Raw genomic sequence first — 23,057 nt, 5'->3', positions numbered from 1 at the left:
TTGTGAAGTTTGTATGCCTTTAAGCGATTTTCTATCATTAGTTTGCTTCATACTATTTCGGTTGGCATTCTCCATCTCTAGGTTTTTTAGGACTTTTTATCTTTATTTTTGTTGTAGTTACTTTCCTAGTCATTTTTTTATGAATGATAACTACTCATATTTTCTTTTATTTCCACGAAAGTTCTATTGTTTTTTTTTGTTTTTTTTTTGTTAAAAGGCATTCAAATTAAAAACTGGAAAAACAAATGTTTACAGGGCAAGACCTAATATTGGAAGCCCAATTAATTAGAAACCTAATTAAGAAGTAACTAAATTAAACCCATAGTTAGGACAAAATCAAGATTGAATCAAGGAGTCAAAATTGAACCATGAAGACGGTTGGGTGGTACAGACACTTCAAACCACCTTCGTTTGCCATCAATGATTGAGAAAGAAATTTTTTCTTCGAGTTTAGATCTCTTGGCCACCAACGGCGATTAGGGTTTCGTGAACTGGTCAGTGAGCATTTCCTGCAAAACAGTGAAGGAGCAAATTGGATGTGAGGACCGAGTTTGAGTCGCAGAAGCTTAAAGCTCTATTCCTGATCAAGGAGTCAATCTGGCGGATAATTAGATCCGCCAATCTGAAGGTGTTTCTGTGAAGGCGGTGATTTCTTTCCGTCCACACAAAGTAGATCGTGGCTTGCCAAGCGATAAGGAGCAACGTCTTGCTACTCGAGTTCCCCTGTGGTCGATAAGGTTCTGCATGGTCCCGTTCCACGATCGTGCAGCAGTGAAAGAGCAGCGGCGAGCAGTGGTGTGCCAGATGGTCCAAGTGAAAGGGCAGTTGAAGAAAAGATGGTCTCGACTTTCATCTTCTCCATTGTAAGCAAACTGGGTTGACTTGTAATCCCCATTCTCTTAACCTGTCTCGAGTGGGGCTGCGATTCAACAGAAAAAGCCATGTAAGAAAGTTATGCTTTGGGATCCCTCTTGAGTACCAGACTATCTTATGCCATGGGACCGTAGGTAAGTTTTGTTTGAGAGCTTGACTTATTTTTCCTGTAGAGTGGTCGTCCTTAAGTTGATTGTCAATCCACCAGATATAATTGTCGGGGACATCTGTGAGTTGGATAGTGGATAGCTCAATGTGGTAATTAACTTGCGCTTCAGAGCGTGCAGGAGACAATCTCCAAGCGCCTCGATACCATAGATCTGCCAGTGTGGCTCCTCTGGGAATCCCTAGTAAGCCCTCTCGACGGAGGTAAGTCGACATCCTTCCTAGTTTAGACCAATGGTCACTCCAAAATTGGCATGACTGTCCATTACCCACTTGCATCTTAATCCAAGGATAGACCTCTTCTCTAGTTTTCAGGAGCTTATTTGCAAGCCAGGAATACTTGGTGTTTGGCTTTCGGGTCCAAAAGTTGATGAGGTTTCCGGATAGGACAAATCCTCTAAACCAAGCTACCTAGATAGATCCTAAACGAAAAAATAGCAGCCAGATAAGTTTGATCATGCATGCCTTATTCCAGCTTTTCAAGTCCCGTATTCCTAACCCTCCTTCAGTTTTCGCAGATGTTACCTTATCCCAAGCTACCTGTGCTGAGTGATGGCCCTCTGTTGTTCCTTTCTACAAGAACGCACCAGACAGTGAGTTCAAGATGCTTATACACCTCTTTGGCAATACAAACGCTGAACACCAGAAGTTAGTGATTCCATTGATTATTGTGTTTAACAATTGAAGTCTGCCTGCGAAAGAGAGGGATTTAGTAGACCACGCGTTAAATCTGCTTTTCACCTTTTGTATGAGTGGAGCACAATCTAGAAGAGTAAGCTTCTTAGTGAATAGAGGTACTCCTAAATAACGGATTGGGAGTTGACCGTGACTTATGCTAGTGGCTGACTTGATCTGCGAAGCATAAGTGTGTTAGTTTTTGATCTTGACATTTGTGATGGTATGGAAATTTGCCTTCTTGTGCAGCTTGGTCCAGCATTATTGAAAGACAGTTCATAGCAATGACGAAGAGGTAGGGTGAGAGCGGGCAGCCTTGCCTCAGTCCCCTGGTGCTTTGAAATACCCATGCACGTTGCTATTGAAGCCCACTGAGAAAGAAGGGGTGCAGATGCAAGCTTGCAACCAGCGAATATAGAGTTCTGGGACCTCAATGCCTTGCAGACAGCTGAAGATAAAATCCCATCGAATTGTGTCAAAAGCTTTTGCTATGTCAATCTTGATGGTAATGCGTTCCGGTCCTTTTTCTTTTTGATAGTCATTGACAAGTTCTCCAGTTAGCAACTTATTTTCTACTAACAATCTTCCCTTTATAAACGCAGACTAATTCCTTTGGATCAAATCATGGAGAGCTGGCTTAAGTCGAGAGACAAGCAACTTGGAGATGACCTTATACAAGGTATTAAGGCATAAAAGTTCTATTGTTGTTGTTTAGTTATGCATAGAAGAAAGTCTCATGATTATAACTTGGTGAAAGGGTGCATGTGATAAAAAAAATCACTAGTGGTTAATGAGTTCTCTACTAAGTGAACCAAAAGCTTAGAGCATATATATTGGTAAGGTCATGTGCATTAGTTAGTCTTTCATCAAGTTTCTCACTAACAAAATAACTAATAAAATATGAAATAATAACTTTTTATTATAAAAGTTTCTCAAAACAAAGAAAAAAGTTATTCAAGGATTCTCAAATGAGAATCGTTCTCATTTTTAACAAGAAATTCTCATAATAAAAAATTATTATACTATATTTTATTATTTCTTATTTAAACGAGAGACTTTGGTGATAGAACTCCAATGCTCTTTCTCTAAATATTAAGTAAGTTTCACAAAATATTTTATTTTAATATAAAATTATTATTTAGTTAAATTACAAATCAGAAAAAATAAAATATAACCAGTTAAAATTAGACATGTGTCTAGAATAGTCTCACCTTCTTTCATACTTTTTGTTACTTTTTATTTTTTAATTGGTGAAAAACTCTCAATAGTCAATACACATGGTATTATTATTTATCCTTTTGATGTTAAGTATATATAATGATTATGTAATTATTTAGTTTGATGTATATATAATGATTATGTAATTATTTAGTTTGATGTTTAGTATATTTCACATGTAAAAGAAATATAATGAATTAATTATTTACTTTTTTTTTCAATTGGGTAAAGTTGTAAGTTTCTCACTTCTCTTATCTCTCTTACTTTTCCATTTTTTACTCAAATAAATAATTAAAAAGAAAAATATATATTAAAATTTTGGAAACATCAATTTTTTTAAAACAAAGAAAATTCCCTAAAACATCAAACTATCAGGGACAGATGGAGTATTGTTTAAAAGGATTATTGAATCGTTGAATCCGTGCATCCAGTTAGAGAAGTGGGTTAAAGAGCAAATTAACCATATATCTTATAAGTTATAATCAAATATTTTAAAGGAAATATAGTCATCCAACAAACAAACAAAATAAACTGCATAATCCTAAGATGCCAAAAAAAAAAAAAAATACCCAAAGAAAATATATTAGAGCGACAAAGAAAATATATTAGAGCGACATATGGAGAGATAAAAGGGAAAAATTTGAGTTCATGATCTGGACAATCAAATTGGTACGAAACATCCAAGTAGAACAGCAACATCATGAGTGAATCCACGAATCAAAAGTGAGTACATACATGACCGTCGTCGCATAGTGCGTGAATTCATAACTTGCTAGTACATTTGGTTGGGTCTCTATGGATTAGATTGACGAATTGTTTGATTAAATCTGCCATAAACACAATTATTTCACGTGACTTGTCTCTCACAAACACAAAGTAATTGGATATAGACATTTGAGAAAACAACGTATTGAAAAAAAAATTCATTATATGTATAAAGTGAATTTTGTGTGTGTGTATTAAATCTCCATCCGTAAGGCTTTATAATTTTCATTTGACTCATATAAATTTTCATCATTTATTATCTCACTCACTGAAATTGATGATCTAAAAAACAATTACTAATATTATCAACTCCAAAAATCTGTACGTGACTTTCATCATTTATTATCTCACTCATATAAACACATTGAACCGGTACCGGATATATATACCAGCCTCACACGAGTAAAGTAGATCGATCCTTCGACCTTCGTTAGTTTAAACCAGTCCGGTTCAATTATGACATAGTCTCTCCGCTTACCGCTTAAGATATATTTTTTTATGCCAGCCAAAGTTGAGACACTGTTTACTTACATGAACTGGATCGTGTGGGCAAATATTTTAAAAATAAAAATCCATTTTTCGAACAAAAGCGAGCCGTGGGACCCAAGGCAGGCTGTCACAAATGGCGGACCCCAACTAATTATCAAATCCAATTAATTTAAAATTAATTAATTAATATTTTATCCTCACGAAATATAAAGTGACCTAATGCAACCAAAAAATAAACTTGAAAAAGAAGATCTCTCGCTCACCGCCTCATTTCCTCGTCTCCTCGATCTCCGTCTTCCTTTCTCCGTCCGTTCCACAGTATCGCTCAAAATTAGGGTTTACTTCTGCTGAGCGAAGATGAGGGAAATCATAAGCATTCATATCGGACAAGCTGGGATCCAGGTCGGGAACTCGTGCTGGGAGCTTTACTGTCTCGAACATGGGATCCAGCCTGATGGCATGATGCCCAGGTATTTTATAAACCCTAATTTCGTTCGTTTCTGCTCTGTTTCCGTTGTAATCGGAAAGGTTTTTTGAGAGACGAAGAATGTTTTTGATTATTTGTAGTGATACTACAGTTGGTGTCGCGCACGATGCTTTCAACACTTTCTTTAGCGAGACCGGTGCTGGGAAGCATGTTCCTAGGGCTGTCTTCGTTGATCTTGAGCCTACTGTCATTGATGAAGTTCGTACTGGTACTTACCGCCAGCTTTTCCACCCGGAGCAGCTCATTTCTGGTAAAGAAGATGCTGCTAACAACTTCGCCAGAGGCCATTACACTGGTGAGAAATCCATTTCCTTCTTGTGTTAATTTGTTAGGGCTCTTTTTGGATGGTGCTTAATTTCTTATATGATTGCAGTTGGAAAGGAGATTGTGGACCTTTGCCTTGACCGTGTGAGGAAATTAGCGGACAACTGTACTGGCTTGCAAGGGTTTTTGGTGTTCAATGCTGTTGGTGGCGGTACTGGTTCCGGATTGGGTTCTCTGTTGTTAGAGCGTTTGTCTGTAGACTATGGAAAGAAGTCTAAACTTGGATTCACCATTTACCCTTCTCCTCAGGTACCTTTTGGGAAAGAGCTCTCTTTACATTACATGTTTCTTTGATGGATGAGTCTTGGTTTTTGAATGCATTTCCCCTGTGATCTCAGGTTTCTACTGCTGTTGTAGAGCCTTACAACAGTGTGCTTTCAACGCATTCCCTACTTGAACACACCGATGTTGCTGTCCTCTTGGATAATGAAGCCATCTATGATATTTGCCGCAGATCCCTTGATATTGAGAGGCCAACCTACACCAACTTGAACAGGTTGATATCTCAGATCATATCATCCTTGACAACGTCGCTGAGGTTTGATGGAGCTATCAATGTCGATATCACTGAGTTCCAGACCAATCTTGTCCCATATCCCCGTATCCATTTCATGTTGTCATCCTATGCACCTGTCATCTCAGCCGCAAAAGCATACCATGAGCAGCTATCAGTCCCTGAGATCACTAATGCCGTGTTTGAGCCAGCTAGCATGATGGCTAAGTGTGACCCCAGGCACGGAAAATACATGGCCTGTTGTTTGATGTACCGTGGAGATGTTGTTCCTAAAGATGTGAATGCTGCTGTTGGTACCATCAAGACTAAGAGAACCGTTCAGTTTGTTGACTGGTATGATCTTGAAATGGAACAAGTTGCTATTGTTTCTAGTTTCATGTTGTTTTTTTATAAACAATTACTTGACCTTTGTTCTGTTTTGCAGGTGCCCCACCGGTTTCAAATGTGGAATCAACTACCAGCCTCCAACTGTTGTTCCGGGAGGTGACCTCGCTAAGGTCCAGAGAGCTGTATGTATGATCAGCAACAACACTGCAGTGGCCGAGGTGTTTTCACGGATCGATCACAAGTTTGATCTCATGTATGCCAAGAGGGCATTTGTGCACTGGTATGTGGGTGAGGGAATGGAAGAAGGTGAATTCTCTGAGGCACGTGAAGACTTGGCTGCATTGGAGAAAGATTACGAAGAGGTGGGTGCTGAAGGTGGAGACGAGGAAGAGGATGAAGGTGAAGACTACTGACACCTTTTCTCAAGATATTTGCAACCGAAACAGTTTTTTCGTTTATCTGTTATCTCTTTTGATTCTTGTTGATTTCTACTACTACTACATGTTTGTCTTAATCCTGTACAATATTCGTTCAAACTTCATGTTTTATCTCGGTTCGATAACATTTTCATTGGTGGAGCGACCATTGGGGAAGATCCCGAGTTCATTTTCAAGCTTTTGTTGTACCAAACTTCCGTTATATTGTTAAAATTGTCCATCGTCTTGTTTATATTGGATCACCAACATCTAGCAGCATGCGTTGTGTCGTAGTCACTACTACATCTATGTGATTTTCAACGAATTCTAACGAACCACGTTGAAATTCGCAAATGGGCATCATTCTCATTTATTTATTGTTGACATCACGCAAATGGGCATCAGTACTGTTACCAAATTGCATCGGAAATACTACTCTCTCTACTGGTCCACTAGCCAAAATACGGCGTGAAAAATGCCAAAAAATCATTTAACAAATTATAAAAAAAAACTCAACTACAATAAACTGAAGAATTCTATTGGACCCTATAACATTCACGAAATTTAAACTTAATAATTATTAGAAAATTAGAAATGGACGAATTGCTGCTAAATCGTAAAAACTAATTTAAATTGTTAACGAGATTCAAGTAAAGGTGTAATAAATAAACTTTAAATACTTTAGGATAGCGTTAGCGTAAATCTGAAAAGTGAAGTCCAAATTAATAATTTTGGAGAAAAATGTTTAGGATTTATTTTTAGATCAGATCTGATAAGAAAAAGAAAAAATACAAGGGTTTGTTTGGTGCAGTTTAGTTCAGTTGGGTACTGTTGATTAATATATAAAGCCCACAAAGCTTTCACTACTTCATCTCTTTCTCCACCAAGTGAATCTCTCTCTCTCTCCTTCTCTGCGGAATCTCTCTTCCTTCTCGATTTCGTTTGAGTCCGTTCCGAAAAGAAAAAAAGCAAAAAGAGAGAGATGGCGGAAGAGAAGAAAGCTCCAATTGGTGTCTGGACTACTGTCAAGCCATTCGTTAATGGCGGTGCTTCCGGTATGCTCGCTACCTGCGTCATCCAGCCGATCGATATGATCAAGGTACATAAATTGATTCCGGATACCTTGTTTTGTCTATCATCATATCTTTTGTTGAACCTTGTCTATGCGTACAATTCTTACTTGATTTGCTGATACTGATAAATTTGCAGAAATCTGTAAAATGTGTTCTCATCAGATCCGAGTCTGGAGGTTTTATCTCTCAGATCTGAGTTTTGTTTTCAGGCTTATAAATCAAAATCTCATTTCTCCGTACTCTTTTTGTATTTGAATTGTTGCTGTTGTTGTTGTTGTTGTTGTTATGTTTAGCTGAGAGCTTTTGGTTCAGATCTGGATTTTTTATTTGAATTACAGTTGTTAGGTGCATCACAATGTGAATGATGTGAATCTAATGAGCTAATACTTTGTTCATGGTTGTGATGCGAAGGTGAGGATTCAACTAGGTCAGGGATCTGCCGCCAGTGTGACCACGACTATGTTGAAGAATGAGGGTTTTGGTGCCTTTTACAAGGTATTGATTTATATTTCTGGATTTTGATAAGATATATCTTGATGCATTTACGTAGTATGTTTTCTATTTGATATTCATGACTACTGTTGATCTGTAATGGATATGATTTCTGCATTTCTGGGTCTGATTCTCAGCTATTTAGAGAATTGATTTCTGCTATGAAGATGTCTCCTGAGCTTTATTTGATGTGAATTTTTGCAATAGGGGCTATCTGCTGGTTTGTTGAGGCAAGCAACTTACACCACTGCCCGTCTTGGATCATTCAAGTAAGTTAGTCATTTGTGTGTTGTCTTGAGCCCATCCAAATGAATTAGTTTTTTATTGCAATATGGTTACGGATAAATCATCCTCTCTCCTGTCATTATATCTTATTAGGTTGCTGACTGCAAAGGCAAGTGAGGCTAACGATGGAAAGCCACTACCGCTGTATCAGAAGGCTCTATGTGGTCTTACAGCTGGTGCTATTGGTGCTACCGTTGGTAGTCCAGCCGATCTAGCACTTATCAGAATGCAAGCTGACAATACTTTGCCGTTAGCTCAGCGCAGGAATTATACCAATGCCTTCCATGCGCTGTACCGTATTAGCGCTGATGAAGGAGTTTTAGCACTTTGGAAAGGTTGTGGGCCTACTGTGGTCAGGGCGATGGCATTGAACATGGGAATGCTTGCATCTTATGATCAAACTGCTGAATACATGAGAGATAATATTGGTCTTGGGGAGACATCTACGGTTGTAGGTAAGATGCTCTTCCAAGTTTCTCATACAGTATGAAGATATTTTTTTCTTCTATGAGCAGAACTTTGCTTTGAATAAAAGGTAATTAGCAGTTAAAGTCAGGTAACTCAGAATCGTCTTGGAAATTTAAATTTGTAGCATATATCTCCTGATTAATGAGAGTTTCTAAACTCTCCACCATTGCCCAAAGCCATATCCTAGACCAGTCCAATATTGATTCCAATGCATACTCCTTAACTCCTTTTCAACCCTTCAGCTTTTAACTAGCCGTGAGTTCTATTTCTGAGCTGGTAAAACTAGATTTTTGTGCCAAATTTCCTACATTTGTTGCAATTATTCTGCACTAGACTTGATATGAAAGCCTTGTCAGTTTTGTCTTGTGGTAATGCAATCCCTACATGGTATATAGATGTCTGAGTTTGGTGGTTATGTGAAATTTTGTTCCCTTTGGCAGGAGCAAGTGCTGTTTCGGGTTTATGCGCTGCTGCCTGCAGTCTGCCATTTGACTTTGTCAAAACTCAGATTCAGAAAATGCAACCGGATGCTCAGGGCAAGTATCCATACACAGGTTCGCTTGACTGTGCGATGAAAACCTTAAAAGCAGGAGGACCTTTGAAATTCTACACAGGTTTCCCTGTTTACTGCGTCAGGATCGCCCCTCACGTCATGGTATAATATCTCGTTTCCCTTTTTTTTTTTGTAATGTTATTCTACCGAGTCACTGCCGGATTGTCTCTGAGATCGTTGATGATCGGGTTTTCTTTTCGCAGATGACATGGATCTTCCTGAACCAGATTACCAAATTTCAAAAGACGATTGGTCTGTAATCCGAGAGGAACGAAGACAGCAGCAAAAAATAAGATGAGAAGAACGAAAACACAATTGGAATTGTGTCCATTTGCCTTTTAATCATATACATCATCTGCCTTAAAAGCATATTATTGTAGCTCTTTTGAGACACTTTTAATTTTTTTTTCTTTCTGTTGAGGGTCGGTGATTGGTCCGGTGAATTTATAAATTTTTTACTCTTGGGTGGAAGTTTAAGACTCACAAACCAGAGATTTTTATAATTTTACTATGAAGTAACTCAAAAGTTTCTCTCAGCAATTTTTGAAAGATTCGAAAATAATAAATTTGCTCAGTTAATACAATTGAAAGATTGATAGACAAGCTTGTTTCTACCCTAATAAGATGCCAATTGCAGGATTCCAAAAGATTTGTATCGAAGCACTAAACAGTTGCTACATCAGCAGACAAGAACATTTTTGACCCAAAACTCTGCCGATCACAATCCAACAACACCTGTTGGCTCTATGTAAGACACATGCCTATTTTGTAACAACTTCTTTGTGAGCTTTGAATGATAGAATCACATTCCAAGCCAAAGCCACTACGTTTGAAGCGAGCACCTGCAACGATTCATATATAAGACATTGATTTATCCTCAGAGCCAGTGAACAAATGTAACCCAAAATGGTGAAGAATAACATCAGTTGCTAGGAGAATCTTTCTAAGCCTATTAGCTAATGTCATTCTAGTGTCATTTATACGAAAATATGCTTTTAACAAGTGCTCAATAACATGAAACCACCTAATATAAGTTGTTGTTGGTTATGACGGGTCAAAGATTATACTAAGTAGAGAGAATTAACAGCGTATTATGTGCAATATGTTTGAAGCATAACTATCCTTAACTGTACTGAATTGTTCACACTCTCCTATTGTCATGTAGTCACAGAGTTAAGTATCAAACCTGGAAGTTCTGTGGAACAAATCTGAAGTTAAGAAACTGAAATGGTATCCATAGCTGCCAATTTGCTAGCACTGCACCAGTCCACTCCTACGCAATCAGCAATACATGGATTCAATTAGAATACAGATAAAAAGATACGACGTGTCAAACTTAGGTTCCTGCACCATGCTGTGGAAAGAAAAAGTTTAATTAGCTTTGAATCTAACCTGCTGTAACTTCGGTATGACATTTGATGGTTTTCCTTCGAGTGTCACAACAGCTGATAAGAAAACTCCAACAAAAATAGGAGCAAAAACAAACTGCCAAAAAAGTTTTTTTGTTGTTGTTAACACAGTTGAAGCAAGATGCGAAGAGAATTGTTAAGACAGAAAATAAGAAAAATTTGCCTACCTGATCCAGTAAAAGTCGTATAACTGCGCCTGATAATCCGGAAGCTGTCACCACTTTGCTCAAATACAAATACCTAAGGAGTTTGAGAGAATTCAGAGAGCAGAGAATTAGCATATGTAATAATATATCAATGGATGCATAAGTCTCTTCAACTGAACTTCCACTTAGCAGGAAAATAAATAATATAGCTTTTGTGGTGTCATAAGAGTGAAAGGAGCACAGAAATACCAGAAATGCAATGCTGGACCGACGAGCCCTAAGCCCAAGACAGTGAACGTGAGTGTCCTCTTCTTGTCCAGCGATGAGGTCTTATCGATTGTAAGCTGCAACCATATGTAACAAGAATAAGCAATGTTGCTTAACCAATAACCACATAGCTAGCACAATATGATAAAGCAAAGCCAAGAAATAGACAACAACATCCAGTTCTCTTGGGTCTATTAGCTTCCATTCCAACTTCATATGCAACAGTAAATTATCTAAACATATATGATTCATTCATTCGAAAAATACATAATGAAGCTAATGAATACTGTTTCTTTTTATCTCGACATATCCTGAAAAAAAATAAGATAACTACTGAGATTCAAGAACACCATTAAGAGAGTTTTACCTGACAGATCAAATCTCCAATGAGAGTCAAAAGTGCTGAGGTCACAGCTTTGGTCAAAACAGGAGAATCTGAGAGAAGAGCCAGGTACCTGAAGCAAGCATCACAGAAAATCAAAACCAAAAGGCACACAAAGTGTATTTATGTTTAATTCAAAAGCAAGATAAGAGTTTTGTGAATATTGTTAACTAACTAACATCCATGAATATTTTGAATTTTGGGTTTAAAGGAAACAGCTTTACACAAAAACGGAATAGAGAGTAGTAAGGCAGTAAGAAAAGTTTACCATGAGAGGAATGACCACTTCTTCCCGTTTCCGCCGCTACCTTCACCGTCACCTCCACCGCCGGAACCACCACCACCTGAACCACCTAACCCGCCGGAGCCACCTGAAATTCCACCTGAGACTGAAGAGACCCGACCCAGATGTCCAAACTCAGTCCCGAAACGTCCAGCCCGATAGCTACGACCAGAATTCAGTGAACCAACATTGTTGTACCCAAACGAAAGAGCCCTGCTCGACCCAGCTTCAGTTCGAGTCCTTCTACCAAAATACGAAGTGTGATTACCGGAAAACCCAAGAGAATTGAAGGGGAGCGGTGGTTTCTGGGTTAAAGTAATGGGGTTAAGCATCATGGTTTCGTCTGGTCTGTACTGAACGGTGAGACTCTCGTATTTTTACAACTCCTGAATCCTCAAATCGTGGTCGAAAAAAACATGAAATTTAGCTTCTAGAGCTACTTTGGGCTTCTTTATTAATGGGCTTTTATATGGGCCTTACACAAAGGTAAACACTAAAAACTGTTGGATTTCATATTTGAGTCAGTTTCGGTTGGAAATAACAGAGGAAAACATATTAACTTGTGATAAACACTGCCATCATTGTGCCAATGCTCATCTCAGTTCACCTTTTAAAACAAGTGATGCTTGTCTTACACCTCTAGAGACTCTCCATATCTGGTGCTGAACATTTTCCCAAGATGCTTTTGTGTCTAGCTTCTTTGCATTCTCGATTGCATCATCAACACCAGGGAATGATTTTGAACCGTAGTCATCGTACTTGGATGGTCCGTATACCAAATGCTTGTACCATGGTCTTTCCGACAGTCCATCTCGGTCTGTCATAGCTCTCTCCGCCACCATTAATCTGTCATTTAGCTCTCTCACTTTTAGTGCTCCTTTAATTCCCTGCACATACATGTCAACTCAAAGACTTACTCTCTCAGTAACTAATTTTACTTGTCACTTTGTCAAATGTAAAACCAGTGCCGTTACTAGGCCTGGGCACTAATACCCGTTACCCGTACTCGACCCGTTACTCGGCTTGTACACGTCCCGGAAAAAAGGGTACCTGCAACTTTAGGGTGGAGTGAAGGGTATTATAATTATATTACCCATGAGTAAGGGACGAGTATAGGGTATTAGTTCAATTTTCAATACTCGTCCCGTTATTCGTCCCTTTACCCGTTTTGTTATCCGACCCGTAAATACCCGTTACTATTTTGTATTATTATTATATATTATTAATTTATAATCTATAGTTAAAGTTAAAGTCTAAGTTCAATTTAGCCCCATTGAAATGATATATACAAAACCCAATTCAATTAATATATCCACAAGACCACAACCCAATTGAATTAATATGTTATATATAGACCATAAACTAGCAAATTAGTCTCCTTCTCCAGTCTCCACTACACGGCAGCTTACGGAAGAACGAAAACATGAAATTATAAGTTTTTATTTTTAAAGTTTGTAATTTTATAATTTTTGAGACTATGTTGCATACATTTATGAGTTCTTTTTTTCGTATTTTTATGAGTTCTTCCTTTTTTGGATTTTGGAATATGAAATTATTGACATTTATTATTTAAAAAGTCAACTATTTTTTACCGGGTACCCGTTTTTTCAGATATCCGATAAAGGGTCGGGTATTTAAAGGGTCAACTATTTTTTATCGGGTACCCGTTATTTAAGGGTCGAGTACGAGTAATTTTTTTCTATTACCCGTAAGGGTGGGATCGGGTAAAGAGTATCAAAAAATTCAAGGGTACTCGTCCCGTGTCCAGGCGATGTTAGGCCCGTTACCTCTTTCTCTTTATTTATCCCTTGTGCAGACGTAGATAGATCATCGATCGATTTGATTAACGGAGAAACATCTATGCTATGGCCTAGCTTCTCCACATCCTCCGCACTTTTCTGTTCATGCATGGTAGATAAACACCATTACAGTAATTTTTTTCCCATTAGTTTCTTTGGTCATATGTAAAAAGATATCAATTAGTAGTTACCTTGAGTTCTGATGCATAGGTGATATAGTTGAATGGTAAGACTTCCTCGTCTGCTAACCGAAGAGCGACCAAACCAAATACACTAGCCATTGCGACATGTCGATGAAACATCGGGTCTCCAAATTTCTCCATCCAAGTGAAGTCATCATAGATGGAGTGATACACTGGATAGCCTGTTATTTACTTATAGTTATAATTAATAATGATCAGTTTCTAAATCATGAGTAAAAAGCTTATTGACTAAGTGATTATACAATAGACCATGATGTTTAGCTCATCTACTGTTTCGGAGATCTACCTCCTCCAAAACGCATGTCAACGGCTGAAACGCCAACATGTTGCACAAATGATGCGTAATCTGATCCTGTGCCCCCTAATCTTCCGATCTTCACATACCAAGTATACAAATCAGTTTTAACCATTTAGACAAAACTCTTAATCTAACGTCCTAGTCTTATCACTTACCTCAACAGAGTTTCTTGATCCTATCCAAGAATCGTAGATTGTTTGCGTTGCGTTATCTGGATCCTGGACCTGTAGAATAGTTAAACCAAAAAAAGCTTGATAATGTGACATTGCAACAGAAACAGTTAACACTTACCATTCAAGATTGCTCAAAAGACTGTTATATTCCACCCAAAATGCTTTTAAAAAGTACCTCTTGAGCCGCTAGTTTTATTAATTCATCGAGTTGTGGAGTTGCAGAGGCATGAAACCCGGGGCCAGATACTGCACAATCTACATTCATGTAGGCCACTGCTCTTGAACTTAGCATCTCTCTGTTTTCTTCTACCCATTCTGTAGACCCAATCTACATAAAACAAACACATCAAACCCTTAATTTTTTCTGCTTTGAACATTACATAAGTAGACATATAAAAAGTGTAATGTAGAGAGACTAGAGACCAGGGCATACTCCTCAGCATCCCAATTGCACAGAATAATCGTCCGTCTAGGCTTCCACCCTCTTTTTTGGAGCTTATCTAGTCTTTGTGCAATCTACAATAGTTTCAAGATCTCTCTCATTGCAAATGAAACAATCTAAATCCTTCAACATGTACATAAACTTTACTCGCCTCCAAAAGCACCGCAGTCCCACTGTTCGGATCAACAGCTCCGTAGGTCCAAGCGTCTCGATGGTTTCCAAGAATCACATATCTAATCAATTCATCCATATACAATCAGAAGTTACCTTTAGTCTATTTCCACTCATATATATATAAGAATGTACCTATCAGGCTCTTCTTCTCCTTGAATCACTCCAATAACATTCTCAATCTTGGCTATAACAGTTTCCCCCTAAATCCAAGACTCCAATAACTCAAATCCCTTAACGTTAAGTAACACACATCATCTCATCTAAACACACAAATTCACTCACAGTATAACTCAGGTTCAAGATCCCATGTCCAGGTCCAACTGGATAAACATCACCATCAGCAACATCTCCAACAACAGTCTTCAGAATCACTTCTGCATCAGCCGCAGAAATAGGCAAGGAAGGTATGAGAGGAGCATCACCGCTCAACTCAACAGCCTCATCAGATAATCTCTCACACCCTTCAACACTAGCCCACCCAGGAGTCGTCGGATCACCCAACCCATTATAAACAGTACCAACCTAAACCCCACTCGGTGGCATCCTTCTACTCTCCGGAAACCACTCATCTCCGCCGTAATCTCTCTTGTCAGTGTATATCACAACACCTACAGCTCCAGCCTCATACGCGTTCTGCACAATATCTCCTCTGTAAATCTGACCGTACCTCGCAACCACAACGGCTCCAGAGACATTCACACCCATCTCTTTCTTGACTCTCACGAAATCTTCCACTCGTCCGTATTTTGCATAAACCACTGGCCCTGAGACATTACCTGACTTAGCGTACCCATGAAAAGTAGGCATCACTTCATCTGCATAAGGACTGTCTCCAACTTGTTCTTGCTCCAACTTGAAAGTGATAGGGTTTGCTGATTCCGTTGGCGTTAATACCAAAGAGCGATGAACTGGGTAAGTTAAAGATACTTGGTAAGAAACGACGTGTGATTTGAGTGAGGAGGAGGTGAAAACAGAGCGAACATACTCAGCGGCTTCGGCGTTGGCCACTGTACCGGCTACATGAGGGCGGCGCGTGAGGGTACGGAGGTTTAGAGCGACTGAAGCGTTGTCGGAGAAGGAAGCAGTGTGAAGACTAGGTGAAATCGTGTTGACCAAGCTATGACTCAACAAGAGAAACACACTCCCAAGCTTAACTCAAGACCTAATCAAGGTTGGTGTAAACTAAACCATGGTCAGGTATGCTTTTGGGACCACACATGGAGGAAACGGACACATTGCAGAACAAAGCATTGTAAGGTTGTCCTCTAGTGATTTCAAATGTTGCAGTGGTGTTTGTTCTTTTGTGCAACCGCGTCTTTGGGTGAGCTGGACTAGCGACCAAAGGTTGTTGCAGCTGCTTTAGGTCAGGGCACGAGGTCTGAAGATGTCTCCTATAAAAGGAACATTTAAGGAGAGATCGCAGTCACGGTTGGTGTGCGATAGAGAGAGAGAGAAGAGAGAAAACTTGTAAAAGCATAAACTCATTCTAGTTTTCTCTAAGTATAGGATATTACAGAGTGAGCTCTAAGTGCTAGTGAAGGGCATTAGAGTGGATCACTTGTGGTTCCTATTGTGTCCTCTATCTGAATCTAGTGGATTCCGAGTCACAGACTCGGCCAGACGTAGCTCCCTTGTTAACGGGAGTGAACTGGATAAAGTTTGAGTGTGTGCTCCTGCTTTTATTTTTCTTTCCACTACACTCTCTGTTTTTTCTTTCCCTCTCTGTTTCTCAAGATCTCTCTCTTCTACTTTTCACAACATTCTGTTCTTGGTTGTTCGGTTCTCTTTTCTCAAGGAAAAGTCGACACCTTCGAGTTAAGATTTCCCAACAAGTGGTATCAGAGCATTGGTTCGTTGTTCACGGTTCTGTAGAGTCCATCAACACGGAGAACCATGTCATCGGCAAGGATAGAGGTTGAAAAGTTTGACGGTCGTGGAGACTACACCATGTGGAAGAGAAACTTTTGGCTCACCTAGATATTCTGGGTTTGAGTGTTGCTCTTAAAGAAGATGAAGCTATGGTGGAAAAAGATTCAGATGAGAAGCCATCTGAAGAGGAAACCAAAGAGGAGAAACAAAGGTTAGAAGTACTAGAAGAAAAAAGGAGAAAGGCTCGCAGTACCATCGTTCTAAGTGTTTCTGATAGGGTCCTAAGGAAGATCAAGAAGGAGCAGACTGCAGCTGCTATGATAAGCGCTCTGGACAAGCTGTACATGTCCAAAGCTTCTTCCCAACCGGATCTATCTTAAGCAAAAGCTATACGGCTTCAAGACAGTGGCGGACGCACGTTGACCGTGGGTGTGGCACGTGCCCCACTCTATTTTTTTATTTTCCTTGAATAAATAGTATAATATTTATTTATATACCCTCTAATTTAATTATTAATCTTATTAGTGCCCCATACTAAATATTTGTCTGTATCCGCCCTGCTTCAAGATGTCAGAAAATCTGAGTATTGAAGGTAATATCGATGAATTCCTTCATACTGTAGCCGACTTAGAACATACCAATGTTATAGTTTCTGATGAGGATCAAACCATACTATTGTTGATGTCGTTACCGAAGCCTTTTGATCAGTTAAGGGATACATTGAAATATGGTTCTGGGAGGACCACCTTAACGTTAGATGAAGTTATTGTAGCTACTTACTCAAAAGAACTTGAGTTTGGGTCTAACAAGAAGAGCATCAAGGGTCAGGCTGAGGGTCTCTATGTCAATGACAAGGCAGAGACAAGAGGAAGAACTGAGCAGAAGGACAAAAACTCCAAATCTCATAGATCTAGATCTAAGTTTAGAACCAGGAAGGGATGTTGGACCTGTGGAGAGGAGGGAAATTTCAAAAACTCTTGTCCCAACAAGAACAAAGCTCAGTCGCAGCCCAAAAATCAAAACGGCAACAAAGGAACCTCATCAAGCGGTAAAGGGAACTTAGCTGAAGCTATGGCTCTCTATGTTTCAGAAGCTTTGTCGTCTACAGATATACATCTAGAAGATGAATGGATTATGAATACTGGCTGCAGTTACCATATGACTCACAAGCGAGAATGGTTTGAAGATTTAAACGAAGATGTTGGAGGATCAGTAAGAATGGGAAACAAGACGATGTCTCAAGTAAAGGGAATTGGCTCAGTTAGAGTCAAGAATGAAGATGGTCAGACTGTTCTGCTTGCGAATGTGAGATACATTCTAGATCGATCAAACAATAACTCTGAATAATACTTGTATTGATTAAGGATCTGAGAAATGAAATAGAGATGAGATTACAAATCAAGGATGAGAGAAGAGTCAATCTGAGAAAGCGTGATCAACATTGATCACTCTTGAGCACATCACTCAAGATCTCAAGCACATCGCAAGAGAATAACAAACTCAGAATCAATTCCCCCCCCCCGAGGAAGACGATACAACGGCTCTTATAACCTTCAACGTCTAACCGCAAACGCTCTGTTTCACTCCGAGTCTTCTACTTCGTTTGACTTGAGCTGACCAGTCAACTCTCGTTTTTCTTTTGACTCAAGCGATGCTGACGTGGCCTTTGGCTTCTTACGATAATAAGACTGATGAATCTTATCAATACTCCCTCCCCGGAGAAACAGCTTGTCCTCAAGCGTGAATTGGGGAAACAACTGCACAAAATCCTTCGAGAGCATCCAAGAATCTTCAGACTCCGGTCTGTCAAACCAACGAACCAAAAACTCCCTACCACCCGTAGCATCATAACGCACCTCCAAAATTTGTTCAGGAAACATAAACTCATCTTCAATTACTTCCGGAGGATCAGTATATTGTACGTGCTAAGGATCACCAATCACCTTCTTAAGCTGGGAGACATAAAAGACATTGTGAAGCTTAGCACTGTCCGGAAGCTTAAGTTTGTATGCCACAGCTCCAACACGTTCCAACACCAAGAAGGGACCAAAGAACTTGGCAGCAAGCTTTTGACAAGAACGCTTCACCAGAGACATTTGACGATACGGTTGAAGTTTGAGATAAACCCAATCCCCTACTGCAAATTCAACATCGCGCCGATGCTTATCAGTCTGACGCTTCATCAAATCCTGGGCTCGCTGTAGGTTTCCCCGAATATGTGTCAACATCAGGTCTCTCTCTCGTAACTGCACCTCCAACTCCCAATTAGCCGTGGAACCTTGCTCAAAAGCCAATAAGGATGGTGGGTCACGACCATAAACCATCTTGAATGGCGTTGTCTTGATAGCAGTATGGTAAGCTGTGTTATATGAATACTCAACCCAGGCCAGATATTTGAACCAAGTGCGTGGATGACTAGAAGCAAAGCAACGAAGGTAAGTCTCTAAGCACCTGTTTAAAACCTCTGTCTGACCGTCTGTTTGGGGGTGATACGCCGTACTAAACTTCAGTTTAGTATCTGCCAAACGAAACAATTCTCGCCAAACACTTCCCACAAACACCTTGTCCCGATCAGAAACGATAGACTTTGGAAAACCATGAAGCTTCACCACCTCCAAAACAAACTTGTTAGCCACATCCATTGCCTTAAAAGGGTGTTTAAGTCCCAAAAAATGTGCTGCCTTGCTCAAACGATCAACAACCACCAGTATAACATTGATGCCATTCGATGTTGGCAATCCTTCGATAAAATCCAAAGATATATCTTCCCAAATGGCCGTAGGAATAGGCAATGGTTGTAACAGTCCTGCTGGTGCTAATGTTGAATATTTGTGAGTTTGGCAAATTGCACATTCAGTAACATACCTCTTAACGTCCTTGTACATTCCTTCCCAGTGGAACAGAGATTGAATCCGTTTGAGAGTTTTCAATATACCAGCATGCCCTCCAATCTTGCTACCGTGAAACTCATGAAAAAGCAGAGGAATAAACTCTGAAGATTTTGAAATCACCAACCTCTGTTTATACCACAGCTTGTCGCCAATTAAGTGATAATGGGTCTGATGCGCAGGATTATCCAATTGTTTGATCAAAGCTTGAATAGCAGAATCGGACTCAATCTCCTTGTAAATATCTTGTAACTGTATCGCAGTCGGAACCATCAAAGCTGTTAGAGCCACTGATACAGGATGAGGAATCCGAGATAGTCCATCTGCCACCTTATTCTCCACACCTGGTTTGTAGATGATATCCATATCATAACCCAGAAGCTTAGTTAACCAAGGCTGATACTCCATGTTGACCTCCTTTTGTTCCAACAAAAATTTCAAACTTCGCTGATCAGTGTGTATTTCAAACTTTCTTCCCAGCAAATAGTTGCTTCCATTTCAAGACTGCCATCACAATAGCCATAAGCTCCCTTTCATAAGCTGGTTTGAGTTGCTCACGAGCCGTTAAACCATGACTGAAATAGGCTAATGGTCGTTTATCTTGAATAAGAACTGCTCCTACTCCTGTCCCTGAGGCATCAGTCTCCAAAATGAAAGTTTTGTCAAAGTCCGGTAATCCCAACACCGGTACTGTCGACATTGCACTCTTCAAGCTGTTAAAGGCTTCTTGTGCTAAAAAACTCCATTGAAAATTATCCTTCTTCAGTAACTCAGTCAGAGGCTTAGCGATGATCCCATAATTTTTAACAAACTTCCTGTAATAGCCTGTCAGCCCTAAAAATCCTCTCAACTACTTGATATTAGTAGGGATAGGCCATTGTAACATCGCCTCTGTTTTTACTGTATCCGTAGCAACCCCCTCTTTTGAGATGATATAACCAAGATATTCAACACTAGCTGCCCCAAACAAACATTTCTTCTGATTTGCAAATAACACATTGTCCTGTAATAGTTGTAAAACCATCCCCAAGTGTTGCACATGATCCTCCAAACTGTGACTATACACCAATATGTCATCGAAGAAGACCACAACAAACTTGCGCAAATAAGGTTTGAATACCTTGTTCATCAATGCCTGAAATGTGGCAGGGGCATTGGTGAGGCCAAAAGACATAACCAAAAACTCGTAGTGGCCTTCTAATGTACGAAATGCTGTTTTCATAACATCACTCTCCTTCATGCGTATTTGGTGATAGCCTGAACGCAAGTCGATCTTCAAAAAATAACAGCACCATGTAACTCATCTAGTAGCTGGTCGATAACCGGAATGGGAAACTTATCTGGGACTGTTGCTCCATTTAAGGCCCTGTAATCAACAGAAAATCTCCAGGAAGAGTCCTTTTTCTTGACCAGAAGAACCGGACTCGAGAATGGGCTATTACTAACTCGGATGATACCTGATGTTAGCATTTCGCCTACCATACGCTCCATCACCTCTTTTGTGGCATGTGGATACCTGTACGGACGAACTGTGATAGATTGAACGCCAGGCTTGAGAGTAATGCCATGCTCCTGACCCCGAAATGGTGGTAACCCAACAGGTACAGCAAAAACAGCCGTGAACTTCTCGAGAAGCTTGGCAATAAATGGATCGACCACCAAACTAGACTGAGAAAGTTGAGCAGAATTTAGCTCAGTTGTACCGTCCTGTAACAAACAACGTTGGACTGGAGCTTCCAAAGTCTTCATAGATATGGAGGGACCGTGTAAGGAAGGATCTCCCCAAAGAGTGACTCTCTTGCCTTTATATGTGAAAGTCCATTCCTGCAATTTCCAATCCACTTCACATCTCCCCAAAGTTTCTAGCCACTGTACTCCAAGTATGATATCTACTCCACCCACTTCAAGCGAAATAAATTCACTCTCAAATTCTTCACCACCTAGTTGGAACTGAACTCTCTTACAAACACTAGAACCGTGCACAAACGCACCATTTCCTAATAACACTTCCAAGCTTCCAGCCGCATGAGTTTTAAGTTTAACATTATTAACCACTGATGGTGTAATAAAATTGTGTGAAGCTCCAGAATCCAATAGTACTACCACTCTACACTTGCCAATAAGGCCTACCATTTTTGTTGTCCTTGGAGAATGGAGACCGAGAAAAGAGTTAAGAGATAAGCATCTCACTTCTGGAGTCTGAACTATCTCCTCTAGTTCATCGATCTGTATCCCCTCAACCATCACTTCCAGTTCTAAACCATCCACGACAGTCAAGATTTGCAACTTTTTCAAGGGACATATGTGCCCGCGAGAGTATCTACCTTTGCATTTAAAACAAATGCCTTTGCTTCTCATCGCATCCAATTCTTCTGATGTATTTCGCTGTCGTGGTGGAGCTGTTTGTTTCACAGTCGCCACATTTTGTACTCCTTGACCCGTACCACCAGACAATAACAAAGGTTTAGTAGCTGGAAGGGCAACTGGAGGTCGTGAAACAAACTGTTTAGTTTGTGTTACAGGCTTGTTCTCCTTCTCACTGAGCAATTGACAAAAAGAGCTTGATTCCATTCTTAGCACAGCAGCCTTTTGAAAATCAATGCCTTTAGGTTCCTTCATCTTAATCACTTCTTTCATTTCCTGCTTCAAGCCATTGTAAAAAATCTTCTCCAAGTGGGAGTCATCCAAACCCGAGACTTGAGCAGATAAATCTTCAAATTCCGGGACATAAGCAGCCACTGTTCCAGTTTGTTTAATCGCAAACAACCTGTTTCCAGGATCCGCTTCAATAGATTCTCCAAACGAAGCAATAGTCTCTGCTTGAATTCAGTCCAAGAACGAAACTCTCTACGGTTCATCTCCCAATTAAACCATTTCAGAACATCTCCTTCAAGGCTTAATGCTACCATATCAAGTTTATCAAAATCAGAGTAACGACATACGCGAAAGAATCTCTCCACCTTAGATAACCACTCGTACACTTGAGATCCATCAAAAACTGGCATATCTATCTTCCGCAATAGGCTAGCTCTATTCTCCAGTGGTAGATTCCGATCATTCTCCAGTGGTAGATTCCGATCATCAGAAACACGCGGATAAGGATCAGGATTATACAGTACCTGCGGTGGTGGACTCGACGATTCTGGTTGCTCTGGTCGTTTCCCCAGCTGAATTTCAACTCGCGCTAAGGCACTGAGTACTGATTGTAACGTCGCATCCAGCGATTGGATCTTATCTTCGTGTGCCACCTTCGATTGAACCAACCGGTGGTATCCGCCGTGTAAGAATTGCATAAGGTTCTCCGTGGAGTTATCCTGGAAGTTTGCCGACTCGATCGGCTCCGATTCACTCGGTTCCGCCATCGCGATCTAAACAATCCAGTTATGCCGCACCAATGATAGATTCTAGATCGATCAAACAATAACTCTGAATAATACCTGTATTGATTAAGGATCTGAGAAATGAAATAGAGATGAGATTACAAATCAAGGATGAGAGAAGAGTCAATCTGAGAAAGCGTGATCAGCATTGATCACTCTTGAGCACATCACTCAAGATCTCAAGCACATCGCAAGAGAATAACAAACTCAGAATCAATTC

The 23,057-nt window shown here is 39.8% G+C and overlaps 3 protein-coding genes, 1 long non-coding RNA gene and 1 pseudogene across 10 annotated transcripts; 3 read left to right on the top strand and 2 right to left on the bottom strand.

Annotated features, from left to right (window-relative positions):
- Window positions 1-299: 299 nt before the first annotated feature.
- Window positions 300-2,640, top strand: LOC104736044 (uncharacterized). 6 transcript variants are annotated; one of them, XR_015578505.1, is made up of 6 exons: window positions 300-1,007; window positions 1,082-1,242; window positions 1,354-1,631; window positions 1,726-1,810; window positions 1,963-2,218; window positions 2,316-2,640. It is a non-coding gene; the product is annotated as an uncharacterized LOC104736044 (long non-coding RNA). The 6 variants fall into 6 exon arrangements; XR_015578502.1 differs by having other exon boundaries at window positions 1,347-1,631; XR_015578500.1 differs by having other exon boundaries at window positions 1,347-1,631; window positions 1,726-1,832.
- A 1,427-nt stretch (window positions 2,641-4,067) lies between these two features.
- Window positions 4,068-6,467, top strand: LOC104736043 (tubulin alpha-5 chain). Its single transcript, XM_010455958.3, has 5 exons — window positions 4,068-4,655; window positions 4,753-4,967; window positions 5,046-5,245; window positions 5,335-5,843; window positions 5,935-6,467. The coding sequence occupies exons 1-5, from the start codon at window positions 4,543-4,545 to the stop codon at window positions 6,248-6,250; spliced, it is 1,353 nt and encodes a 450-aa protein (XP_010454260.1). The 5' UTR covers window positions 4,068-4,542; the 3' UTR covers window positions 6,251-6,467.
- A 343-nt stretch (window positions 6,468-6,810) lies between these two features.
- On the top strand, window positions 6,811-9,660 carry LOC104736041 (mitochondrial dicarboxylate/tricarboxylate transporter DTC). The gene is made up of 6 exons (XM_010455956.3): window positions 6,811-7,352; window positions 7,738-7,821; window positions 8,026-8,087; window positions 8,197-8,558; window positions 9,012-9,226; window positions 9,328-9,660. Exons 1-6 carry the CDS (start codon window positions 7,236-7,238, stop codon window positions 9,382-9,384), a joined length of 897 nt encoding a protein of 298 aa, XP_010454258.1. The 5' UTR covers window positions 6,811-7,235; the 3' UTR covers window positions 9,385-9,660.
- Window positions 9,661-9,664: 4 nt separating this feature from the next.
- LOC104736042 (protein sym-1) lies at window positions 9,665-12,191 on the bottom strand. The gene is made up of 7 exons (XM_010455957.3): window positions 11,597-12,191; window positions 11,314-11,401; window positions 10,929-11,023; window positions 10,701-10,773; window positions 10,517-10,609; window positions 10,311-10,397; window positions 9,665-9,966 (listed from the first exon to the last, which is right to left on the bottom strand). The coding sequence occupies exons 1-7, from the start codon at window positions 11,944-11,946 to the stop codon at window positions 9,886-9,888; spliced, it is 867 nt and encodes a 288-aa protein (XP_010454259.1). The 5' UTR covers window positions 11,947-12,191; the 3' UTR covers window positions 9,665-9,885.
- Window positions 12,099-15,808, bottom strand: LOC104738058 (putative glutamate carboxypeptidase LAMP1; annotated as a pseudogene). The gene is made up of 10 exons (XR_015578498.1): window positions 14,983-15,808; window positions 14,833-14,900; window positions 14,678-14,759; window positions 14,508-14,600; window positions 14,260-14,412; window positions 14,067-14,135; window positions 13,900-13,987; window positions 13,602-13,774; window positions 13,399-13,509; window positions 12,099-12,498 (listed from the first exon to the last, which is right to left on the bottom strand). The product of XR_015578498.1 is annotated as a putative glutamate carboxypeptidase LAMP1 (transcript).
- Window positions 15,809-23,057: the final 7,249 nt, after the last annotated feature.

This window comes from Camelina sativa, chromosome 13, assembly GCF_030686135.1.
Source record: "Camelina sativa cultivar CO46 ecotype springtype chromosome 13, ASM3068613v1".
NCBI classification, from domain to species: domain Eukaryota; kingdom Viridiplantae; phylum Streptophyta; class Magnoliopsida; order Brassicales; family Brassicaceae; genus Camelina; species Camelina sativa.
This window is presented reverse-complemented; position numbering and strand designations above follow the sequence as displayed.

Bases quoted from the DNA above. Each gene is read 5' to 3' on its own strand.
- LOC104736043 (XM_010455958.3), top strand. From the start codon at position 4,543: ATGAGGGAAATCATAAGCATTCATATCGGACAAGCTGGGATCCAGGTC. The intron at 4,968-5,045 runs GTGAGAAATCCA...ATATGATTGCAG, and splicing joins CGCCAGAGGCCATTACACTG to TTGGAAAGGAGATTGTGGAC. The intron at 5,246-5,334 runs GTACCTTTTGGG...CTGTGATCTCAG, and splicing joins CCATTTACCCTTCTCCTCAG to GTTTCTACTGCTGTTGTAGA.
- LOC104736041 (XM_010455956.3), top strand. From the start codon at position 7,236: ATGGCGGAAGAGAAGAAAGCTCCAATTGGTGTCTGGACTACTGTCAAG. The intron at 8,559-9,011 runs GTAAGATGCTCT...TCCCTTTGGCAG, and splicing joins GGAGACATCTACGGTTGTAG to GAGCAAGTGCTGTTTCGGGT. The intron at 9,227-9,327 runs GTATAATATCTC...TTCTTTTCGCAG, and splicing joins GGATCGCCCCTCACGTCATG to ATGACATGGATCTTCCTGAA.
- LOC104736042 (XM_010455957.3), bottom strand. From the start codon at position 11,946: ATGATGCTTAACCCCATTACTTTAACCCAGAAACCACCGCTCCCCTTC. The intron at 10,774-10,928 runs GTATTTCTGTGC...CAAACTCCTTAG, and splicing joins GGTCCAGCATTGCATTTCTG to GTATTTGTATTTGAGCAAAG. The intron at 10,610-10,700 runs GTAGGCAAATTT...CTTTTTTGGCAG, and splicing joins TACGACTTTTACTGGATCAG to TTTGTTTTTGCTCCTATTTT.